The sequence below is a fragment of the Zea mays genome, chromosome 6, assembly GCF_902167145.1.
Source record: "Zea mays cultivar B73 chromosome 6, Zm-B73-REFERENCE-NAM-5.0, whole genome shotgun sequence".
Lineage (NCBI taxonomy): Eukaryota > Viridiplantae > Streptophyta > Magnoliopsida > Poales > Poaceae > Zea > Zea mays.
Window position 1 is genome coordinate 111,289,001 of NC_050101.1, and position 12,062 is coordinate 111,301,062.

General features: G+C 40.1%; 1 protein-coding gene across 2 annotated transcripts; it reads left to right on the forward strand.

Moving 5' to 3' along the window:
• The first annotated feature begins 511 nt into the window (after nt 1-511).
• On the forward strand, nt 512-4,760 carry LOC103629761 (serine incorporator 3). 2 transcript variants are annotated; one of them, XM_020539394.1, is made up of 12 exons: nt 512-650; nt 865-1,101; nt 1,322-1,481; nt 1,598-1,622; nt 1,758-1,844; nt 2,675-2,837; nt 2,922-2,995; nt 3,110-3,176; nt 3,305-3,347; nt 3,457-3,587; nt 3,705-3,778; nt 3,979-4,071. In XM_020539394.1, the coding sequence occupies exons 2-11, from the start codon at nt 886-888 to the stop codon at nt 3,750-3,752; spliced, it is 1,014 nt and encodes a 337-aa protein (XP_020394983.1). In that variant the 5' UTR covers nt 512-650; nt 865-885; the 3' UTR covers nt 3,753-3,778; nt 3,979-4,071. The 2 variants fall into 2 exon arrangements, with proteins under 2 accessions (XP_020394983.1, XP_020394982.1); XM_020539393.1 differs by having other exon boundaries at nt 524-650; nt 3,282-3,347; nt 3,979-4,760.
• Nucleotides 4,761-12,062: the final 7,302 nt, after the last annotated feature.

The window sequence follows — 12,062 nt, forward strand, 5'->3', positions numbered from 1 at the left end:
AAGGCGCAAGTTCGTCATTAGTGTCATTGCCTTCAAGGATTACTAAGCCATTCTCATTTTGCACCTCATCATTCTCCTCATCAACAACCATTTCAATATCTACGTCCATTCTGATAGCTTCGGTTAAGTCTATCTCAAATCGCCCTTCTAGCCCATCTTCTTGGAAATATATATATAAATTAAAGAAGTGGACATTGGAGCGTGTGCATGCCTGGATGGGCGACGGCACCAAACGCGTGCACGCCTACTACTACGTACGTACGTACTTGAGCAAATGTGCGTGCATGCATGCAAAAGTAGAGGAGAATCATATCGATCGCGCGCCTCCTGCATTGCATATGTGGTTAGTGCCGGCCGATGCTGCTGAGCATTGCTCAATCTTTATACGGCGTTGCGCTTGCGCATGGAGATCGATACACACGCCTAATGCGTGCGTGCTAGCTGCCACCCACAGAGCTGGCCCTCGCGCGGCCATGGCCATGCATGCATGCCTAGCTCTACTATATACGACTAGAGCTACCCCCTTCAGTTGGCCTCACGCATCGTCCTAACTCCTAGCACGCGCACACTGCATGCACCCCGTCTCCATCGATAGAGCGGAGCTGGGCCTCAGCTAGAGCTAGCATCTCGTCTCCATCATCGATCTGCAGGTGAGCGCCATATCTATATCTATGAATCAATCAATCTGCAGAAGCTAGTCTGTTAATTTATACAAATATACAAGTAATGAATCGATGTGTATCGTATTATTTATTGCATATAATAATTAAATGGATGATAGATGGATCCAATTTCTATAATATATATATATATAGCAGGCTAAGACGATGAATAATTAATTAATTAATGAAATATCCCTTGCAGGCAGCCACAGACACCAACACTATGGCAGTGCACTGGTTCTTCCTTTTCCAGGGTCCCAGCCCTATGATAGTGCGATACGTGTACGCCGTACTTTTTCTGCTGGCCAACTTGTCTGCGTGGCTCACGCGAGAGAACGGCATATCATATTTCATATCGCAGCGGGTCAGCGGCGGCTGTCACGGTGACCGGGGCTGTTTAGCGGCTGAGGCCGTGCTGGTCATGAGCCAGACCTTCTGTGTATCCTATACGTCGTACCACGCTATAGTAAACAACTTTTTTTTGTCTGTATCTTCAACAAACTAATTTATTTTCATTATTTACAACTGCCTCCGTTCTCAAATATTTGTCGTCCGCTGGTTCATTTTTGAGCTAAACCACGATAAATAAAAAAGAACGGAGAGACGTGTCGTACGTACGTACTGTGTTATGTTTGGTCGGACCTTAACGAAATGTCCAGTTATTTTTCTTCATCATGCTATTATCCACCGTCTGCACGACCAAGGTGGATGACCCTAGGAATTCATGGCACCGCGGGTGGTGGCCGGTGAAGATTGCCTTGGTTATAGGTTGTTTCTCCTTCTCTGTGCTGCTTACATCCGCTGGGACCCAAATCTACGGTCAGTCCCCTTCATCCCTACTGAGACGCACGATATCTATCTTACTTACTACTTGCTTAATTAATTAGCTTGTGCCATTGATATGCTAGCTGATGCTTGTCTGAATTGTATTTTAGGGAAAATTGCGCAGGTTGGAGCAGGGTATGTTCCTCTCACAACCCAGCTTGCTCCAATTTCACGTTATTCATTATTAACAATTCTAGCTAGCCCATCCCTTTGTGTCACTGGCTAGCTATTAACATTTGATGTTGATCTGTGTTGTATTTGGGAGAACAGGCTATTTCTTGTACTTCAGCTTGTGTCTACCATAAAATTTATCACACAGCTGAACTACAAATTATGCGTGACCAATTTTGAAGAAAGGTATGTAGCAGATTTGTTTGATTTATGTATCCTGCCAAATACAGCAGTTGTTTAACCATATGTTTACCACTATTTTAGTCTATATCGTATAAAACTACCTTGTGACGAGACGAACACGTGTGATTGATATGTATGTTCTAGTGTAATGAGTGACTGCATGCCAAGCAGATGGTCGGTTTTAATTTGGTTATGTTCGAAACCTATGCCAAACATATTTTAGCTTTGATAAAAACATCCCAAGTAATTAGTGTGCAAAGTTTCAGACCAACTGGTTTTAATTTTAGTTAGTTTTGATCTTTAGATCAATTTTAAGAGGTGCGGATGGTCCAGTATATATATGGTATAAATTAATTCTAGTGGTCTGATATGAAGACCTTTGAAATTTTGAGCTGATTTTTGGTGAGCACCTTCCTTAAATTATGGCCTTGTGAGTATATATGTGGTTCGTTGTTTTTTATTTTTAGACACAATCTGATAGGGTTTTGGGATTTTCACCTAAAACTGCTCATGCTCAAATTAAAACTGCTGTGTTGATTTGTCATATATTCATACCGGAGGATCCGATAACATGCCCCAATGAGGTCTATTTTACTCAGCCTTTTGTGACTCTTTTACTGATTCTTCTCCTTCTCGATTCTGGCCTTTTCTCCGCTGTGTTTTTTTTAATATTATTGATTACATTTCGCCACAAGTTAGTTAGCATCACTATATACTCAATGTCTCTTTTTTTATATACGGAACTGCTCGTGATTAAATAAAAATGTAAGCCGAGTTCAACTGCTTGTTTGGTTGCCTGCTTGGTCTAATCCTTATAACAAATTAACGTGCAGGTACCTCTGGGTCGCCGCGATCTCTGCTACTGCCGTCATCATATCAATGGGATTGATCATATTTATGACCCTCAAGTTCGCACAATGTTGGCACAACATGGAGGTCATTGTTATCACACTTGTGCTATTTTTCATCATGTGTGTGCTCTCACTAATGTCCAAGGTCAGTAGATACATTTAACTATACGTTCAAGCAAAATACTTATGAATTTATTGAGATGATCGATCGCGAATTTAAAATTATTAGGCTAACAAATTTTTCATGGAGCCTGCACTAATTGGTGGGTACGCTACATTCATATGCCTGCTAGCGATGACAAGGTAAAATATTCACACTAGGTTAAGCTACTATTTGATTAGCCTTCATATATACATATATGATACAAACCTAACTTTATTTTTTATTGGTTTTTGCCATATATTTTGCCCCATCAGTGAACCCGAGTCAGGCTGTGGCATGAAAAGCAAAGCAGGCCCAGGTGCTGGTTGGTTAACCATTTCCGTAAGTATTTATTCGCTATTTCGATCCAAGATCGATGCTTCTTATCTAGTACCACGAGTGATATTTTAAAAATCATTTTGTTGACATTTATTTCGACACTGACAGTTTTTTGTTTCTGGACTGCTCAGCACCGTTTATTCTGCCTTTACCATGGGCACCGGCTACAAATGTGTATGTTGATTGTTCCACTCGAACCAACTCAACAGTTTAATCATATCTATTAACGAAACTGAGGATTGTGTGCTTCATAAATTCAAAATGTCTCAAATAATTCTGGCAGACACGAAGCACGGTGGAGTCGGAAGACGACGTACCATATGGGTACGGTTTTTTCCATTTCATCTTCTCGGCGGGCTGCATGTACTTTGGAATGATGTTTGTTGCCTGGGACACACATCATACCATGGAAGAGTAAGTTCACATATTCATAGGTTAACCTAGTCCCATAAGATGTAAATAAAGTCTGTTCTTTTATTCTTGCCTCTATATACATGCGTGTTTGATACAATATTTTAAATTTCACCTCAGATGGAACGTAGATATTGGGTGGATCAGCACATGGGTCCATATCGCTAGCGAGGCTCTGGTGGTAGTATCCTACTGTAAGTGAGCTACTGTGTCTAAGACCCTCAACCTAATCTTGCCGAGCTCATCAAACAATCATCAAATGGTTGGACACATACAAGACAACATGCATGCATTAATATTTGTCTTTACGCTGCAAACAAAAACTAACAACATGTAATAGCATTACATATGTTGTGTGTATTATGCTGGCTTATATTAATGTTTGCATTTACAGTAACGATACTGCTGGCCAGAATTTTGGGAGTAGGCTGGCTCCAACACTTCCTTGCAAAGATCTTTGGAACAGATGACCAGCCGCACAACGATGAATCCCATACGACGACCGATGAATCCCATATGATGACCGTGCATGGTGATGAACCCCAGACAACGACCGTGCATGGTGATGAACCCCAGACAACGACCGTGCATGGTGATGAATCCCATACAACGACCGTGCATGGTGATGAACCCCAGACAACGACCGTGCATGGTGATGAATCCCATACGACGACCGTGCATGGTGATGAATCCCAAGCAACGACCACTAATGATGATGAATCAGAGACGATGAACACGCATGTCACATCGCCGTCCTCTTTGTATCACACAGCGTCACCCTCTTTGCTCTACTACTCCCCCGAGCAATCACCGACCAATAACACTGACCATCAACCTCCTCCGCCGTCGCCGCCTTCACTGTCCCCCCCTCATACCATAGAACTGCAAATGTCCGAGGTACCAAACATCGGTACCTCTGGCATGAATGAAGAGGATGGCGATGACTATATCAGAGAATGGGAGAGTGAATAATTGGTCGATCTGTAATTAATAACTTGTATTTCAACATCGTAGGCATATTAATCAGGTCTAAGATATGGTGTAATATAGACGTGCCTACGTTGGAGACACGTTTGTTATATAGATCTGTTTGATTTGATAAGACATGTTTCATGTGTATTCTTCTATACATACTACTCTTGAAGAAAGACATGTTATAATGATGGATGAATGGAATCTGAACAAGCTCATTTATTTGGTGGCTCACGACGTCACATAGGATTGTTGAATTGCCCCGATCCTTCGAAGATCTCAACATAATACAAACTCTAGTCACATAAGGATAGAGAATTACATTTATGCTTCCGATGATAATTAGACATAGATATATATGCACGCTTTAGAGGGGTTTATTTAACTAAAATAAAAATAAACGGTCCAATGTCCTGAGCAAATTAGGTGCAGACTTGATTTCTAACCGAACATGGTCGTCACAAAAGCGAGGCCAGTAGAGAAAAACAAAGACACAAGGTGAGTACTTTCATACTTTGCAAGCCCGTATTTACAAAATTATATGCATTGGAATGGTGGAGCCTTTGAGCTTTATTCATAGAAACTATTTTTTTGTCGGGTTTTCTTTTGTCAAACATCACTCCCACGTACGAGAGGTTTTGAAGAAATTGTTTTTTCTTGCCTTTAAAACCGCCATCATACTTTCTATGCGTCATGGCAAATGACATGCCAACACTAGTACACAAAAATTCTATAGCGACGGTTGTAAACCTGAATGCACTGGTGTTTTTAGAACCGTGAGTGCTTGGGGTCAGTAGAAACAATCTTTTTTATAGGCGGGTAACTAAAAACCGCCAGTGAAAATCGTTTTCCACTAGCGGTCGACTTTATAAAACCGCTAGTGGAAATATTTTGTAGAAAGCGTAAAAATGGGTTTAAAAATAGCAAAAAAAATTTATTTTTATTAGGAAGAATTCACCTGCCCGTCTCCGTCGCAAGTCGCGACATATTTCACGCAAAATTGGCCGGTAGGATTCGAACCGGCCGGCCTCACTCATGCGCGTAGCCTACTCTACCACTCCACCTATGACATATCTTGTGTTCAAATGGGAGTTTTGTTGCCCACATATTATAACAAACCGAACATAAATTAGTTATTTGAGGCTTCAAACGAATACAAACGTAGATATTGGGTGGATCAACACATGGGTCCATATCGCTAGCGATGCTCTGGTGGTAGTATCCTACTGTAAGTGAGCTACTGTGCCTAAGACCCTCAACCTAACCTTAACGAGCTCATCACATAATCATCAAATGGTTTGACACATACAAGACGACATACATGCATTAATATTTATATTTACGCCGCAAATAAAAACCAACTACATGTAATAGCATTACATATGTTGTGTGTATTATGCTGGCTTATATTAATATTTGCATTTACAGTAGCGATATTGCTGGCCAGAATTTTTGGAATAGGCTGGCTCCGACACCTCCTCGCAAAGATCTTTGGAACAGGTGACCAGCTTCATGGCGATGAATCCCAAATGATGACCACAAATAGTGATGACTCACAGAGGACGACCACGAATGGTGATGAATCCCAAACGACGACCACAAATGGTGTTGAATCCCAGACGACGACTATGAATGGTGATGAATCCTAGACGATGATCATGTATGACGTAGTGTCGTCCTCTTTGTATTACACAGCCAATGATAGTGACACCAACTAACAACCACCTCCTCCTCCACCGCCGCCTTCACCGTCCTCCACTCACAACATAGAACTGCAAATGTCCGAGGTACCAAACATCAGTACCTCTAGCATGAATGAAGAGGAGGGCGGTGATGACTATATTAGAGAATGGGAGAGTGAATGAATGGTCGATTGGATTTATGGTATGGTGTAATATAGATGTGACTACGGTGGAGACACATTTGTTGTATGGATATGTTTGACATGGTAAGACATGTTTCATGTGTATTCTTCTATCCATACTACTCTAGAAGGAAGATACATTATAATGATGGATGAATGGAATCTGAACAAGCTCATTTACTTGGCGGCTCACGACGTCGCATAGGATTATTGAAGTGCCCCGATCCCTCGGAGATCTCAATATAATAAAAACACTCACTACCGGACACAGCTACTTTGTTGAGTGCTTCCGACAATTTGTTTGCCGAGTGTGACTCTCGGCAAAAAATCTCGGCGCGCTGTACACCGACAGCGGCTACTTTGTAGAGTACTTTTTTGTCAGGCACTCGAACAAAGAAAAGTCGTCGTCACGGCGCCAAGTCATAGTGACGGAGCCTTTGCCGAGTGTTTTGCCCTCGATAAACGAGATCTGTGCCGAGGGTCTTAGTTTGTCGAGAGTGGCACTCGACAAAGTGTCCGATAAATTGCACTCGGCAAAGCGTCAAGCACTCGGTAAAGAGCCGGATTTCGGTAGTGTATATATTTAACCGAACATGGTCAGAGAATTATATTTATGCTTCAGATGATAATGCGTCATATATATAGTTTATATATTAAGAGTCATAGGTTTCCAATAATAAAGGAAGCCCAGGCCGATACACGGGTCAGCCAACTCTGGTCAGACCATTTGACTCTATGCACCAGTCAGACCACTTTGACGCAGTCTAAACAACTATTATCATCCCCTCCCCATTATTCTCGCATGGCAATCGTGGGCTTTCTTCAACCGTCCTCGCCGACTAGGAAAGCGAAGCCTCCCTCCCCCCCCCCCCCCCCCGAGCCAGAAGCCCAGCCGCTTGCACCCGCCACCATTCCAACCCTAACCAGCACATTGTTTTAGTTGGAGGATCGATTGGTAGACTCGACATTGCTCATCAAGCTCTAGGCGTTCGACGAACACCAGATACTACGAAGCATCAGACACCAAAATTGGTATCCTCGTCGATCCGAAGACGTTCGACTATCTCTAATTCAATATAATCTATCAATGATTACAATCTTCTTATACATTCTTTAATTTATTGCGTCATTTGGCTAACAAAATCTCATTCGTGTTGGCTTGTTTAGGGTTTACAATGTCTCAGGGTTTTTCGATTCGCAGCCATACATTCTTGAATCTTTTGTGTCATTTGGCTAAAACATCACATTCTAGGTTATCCTTAGTTTGTTAGTCTTTTATTGCGTTATTTGGCTTAGAATCATCACATTCGGCACAACTTCTTTAGGGTTTTAAAATGACTTATTTGGAACAACATGCAATTGGTAGTGTATTTTCCAATTTGTAGCCATACCGATTAAAGAATTTGTTCTGAGGGTATCTAGTTCATTTTGGGGTTTAAACCAATTTATGTTACATCCCCGGTTTATGATATATATGCACATCGATACAACTATATATGCCATTTTAATTTGAAGACCGACACAGTTTTATCCATGTTTCAAGCTCATTAACATTATAGGTTATCATTAGCTTGTTATTCTGTTTAAAATTATTGTCAATGCAGTAGTCACATTTACATGCATAAGCAATATTGGTTTGTGTCTTTTAAATAGCAATTTTATAAGGTACCATAGTCTTATTTAAATATTTGTATATACAGTTGAGGAAAATGTGTATTTTTTTTATTATACATTAGTTACACTTATATGAACTAGTTAGGTAATATTTATGCTTGTATTTATACATGGTACCTAACTGTTATGGCATGTAACGGGAAATGGTAGTTTGATTAAATAACGCCTTTTGTATTCCGTATTAAGTATTTTCTACAGTTATATACACTATGCAAAATGTTCATGGCATATATGTATTCATACATCATTTTCATTAAATTCAGGCATTTGTCAACAGTTAGATTGCTTGCTGCATCATGAGGTCTGTTGATCGTTCTCCATCGAATCCAAAAATATTAACTATTGAGTCAAGCCAAGAGGTTTTTTCAGTTGACTTTTCTAGATGCACAAAATCTAGCAGCTCCTCCCAACATGCTGATGACACCCAGACCAAGCAGCAGCTAGATCCTCAGCCATTACTAGTTACTCGTTTCCGAAGAAAGGCGCTAGCTTGTCGGGTGAAAAAAAGTCATCCTATAACTCCAGCCGCACCGTGTGACGACGATTTTATGTCTGCTCCAACATTGAAGCGCACTTTCAAATCAGCTGAACCCTCTAGTTCAGTAACTAACCATCGAAAGAAAAAGTCCCGGGTATTGAACACGGACATCCCACCCCCACAAGTTCCCATTAAGTCAAGCAGTTCAAAGTCTGCTATTGATTTGAAGACAAAGAACATTATGAAACAAGTTCACCTAAGCAGAGGACACCCAGAAAATCTCAGGTACAATGCATATATTTATTTTTGTTTAGCTTTTATTAGGGGTGCACAATCAATGCTTTTGTAATACCCAATTGTTACATTCTATAATATGATTCGGTATGCTTGTTTGATAGTGTTGTTATACTATAGTTATTTACAACCATCCAATATTTATTATTACTACAATTATATTCTCATTCTTTGTAATAATATCTATCCATTATGTAATAATACCTATCCATTTATTCCAGCAGAAGTTGAACATCCGATGCATCTCGTATGATGTCCTTCTATCGATTTGGATAATGAGTGATCGACAACATGACGTTGTTGCTAGGTTGGGATTCTAAAGTATTTTTGATTTACGTATCGATGCATTAGAGAGCAGGTATCTTATTAGGTGGTTGATGGATAAGCTTGATCCAGAAGACATGACAATACGCCTAGGTGCTGGAAAAGAACTCAAAATCACAAAAGAGACGGTTCGCCTCATATTGGGTTTGCCTAGGGCTGGAGGTGGCAGGGAATTCACGGATTGGTATGGTGAAATTAATGCTGCTACAAAACTGAGGGGGATCTAAACATATCTAAAGATGAATTTGATGTGGTTAACTACATGACATGCTAGTTGTGGGGAATGACGACGAACTATCCATCAGATGCTTTTTCTAATTTTATTCAATGGGCTATTATTACCATCTGCTTCATGGGGTATTACCAACAATGAGGTCCTAATGAAAACAAACATGGACCGCATGGCCGATATTGATTGGTGTCAATTAGTCTATACTGATCTATGTGATGCTGCCAGTCGTTGGCACAGGAGGAGCACAACAAACATAACAACAACAGTTTATGGATGCTCCCTCATTATTCTTGTAAGTTACTTTCCGATTAACAACCATATATATACATTGATATTTAAGCTTTATGTTTGTTGTCTATATGCTTCTCAGATATATTACCTTCACCATCAACACCATCCTGCATCCCCTCATAACAATTATGGTACTCCTCATATCAAGTTTTTTGACAATGAGACTATAAAAGATTTGACTAGGGCTGACAGACGTGGCCCATGCCAATCTAGAGAACCATTTGGTCATGCAGAGGTTAGCCATTAACATTTGTTTTGATGTTGATAGAGATGTTCTAGTTCAAATACATGCTAACATTAATCACAGGGATTTAAACAGTTTCATAGCCAGACAGAGACTTGTTATGTTATTGCTCCAGAATGGCCGGTTTCTGAGATATTCAATATATATGTCCCACACATCAAACATTTGATTGGCAACAAGCTTAATTGTCTACCCACCCAACATCGTCCAATGTTCGAATCACTGTTTGATGCGCATGACAAGGAGGTTGACAAGTACTGCGCTTGTCTTGAACAAAACCATCACATGCTTATGTCCAAGCAGATTGAACTCTTCGAAGCATTTGGAGAAACGATATACGAAGTTCTACAGCATGAAGATGCTAATAGTTATGCTTCTTTTTCACTTACATTATTCTGCTCACCAATAATGTATAATTAAAGTTCATTTAGATTTATATTTTTTACTAGGTGAGTGCCCGTGCGTTGCAACGGAAACGTATAATAACACGATAACTTATGTATATATAAATGTGCGCTATATTGTTATAAGAAAATGTTTCAGAATCTATTTGTGATCCTACCCATACATAAATTTTGTTATTTTAATTTAGCTATTTCACCATTACATTGCAACCATCAGTAACATATATACTTCTATATATGATTTTAATAATGTCATTGAGTTATAATGATAGCACGATTGGGGAAGTGTTATTTACAACTCAAATCTCAAAAAAAGTACTAAGAAAGCACGGAAATAAGGTAATTAACTCTGTCACAAGAACCAAGTGAACAATGAAATATCTCCATTCCAGCAAACTACATGACAGCCTAAAACTCAGAAAAAGATCAATACAATATTGACCATATATCATGGCCATCACCACTTATGAAGCATGGATAATATTGATCACATCGTGCACCTCCAACATGCATGGAAAGCTCTGATTCCACCCCTAATGATGAAGAGGTCGAAGCAGAGGCCCTTGACGGAGTAGGCGTAGTGCGCGGCGATGGCGTGGGCGTCCCGGACGAGCTTGCCGCACCAGGCGAGGCGGAACTGCAGGAGCACGTGCGTGAGGTGCGCGACATCGGTGCAGGTCCGAAGCGCGGTGATTGCGGAAGCGAGGCCGTCCATGTAGAGACAGGGCTTAAAAGACCACATGAGCATGAGCCGATGAGAGCATTATTGGTAAACACCTGCTCAATATAAATGAGTCACAAGATATTTAGAATTGGAAAAACAAATTTACCAGCAAACAGATAGAAGTTTATTTGCAAAAGTAGGAATGGAAAGTATAGATATATAAAATGAGAATATAAATGATTCACAAGATATTTAGAACTGGAAAAACAAATTAACAAGCAAACATCTAGAAGACTATTTGCAAAAGTAGGAACGATACACTTCTTACTTAAGTAGCATGGTTAATTAATTGAATCATCATATAGTATCGGCTTGTAAATAAAATTAACTACCATAATGGAAACAAACCACTAATAACACAATAAATTGTAGAAAATCAATCAAAAACAGCTGGGAGGAAAAGACATCACGTATACATTCATAGGAACAAAAAGTATGTTGCAATCTGCAATTCAGAGTAGTGGTTTAATCAAGTATAAGGTAGAAGACATCAAGTAGTAGGCTAGTTTGTCTTGTTCACCTGCATTCATCAATTCCAGCTTGCTATAAGAATATCATCATGTAGCGGAGTACATTGATCTTAGAAAAGTGTCAAACACTTGATGAATTAGTTATATACTTCAGTTCTCATACATTAGAAACAATGAACGGGAGTACATTGATCTGTCAAAATATGGATCAGCATGGAAACAAAGTGCATGTGCCATTGGTAGTCTTACAATGCAAACCATACAAGCAAACATTAAAAATGCATCCATACGTATGTATTTCAGTCACATCAATAGATATCTGTGACGACAGTCACACACTTACAATGTCATATATCAAGTACCGGAAGCAACAATATCGTTCTCTCTAGCTGAACAGGGAAGCCATATGGCTGCTCAACGGATGTTGCGACCTGGTCCCATCGAAATCGAAGCTCCATTCCTGAGACACAAATTAACAGCGAGATGAAACACATCGCCCACGGCCAA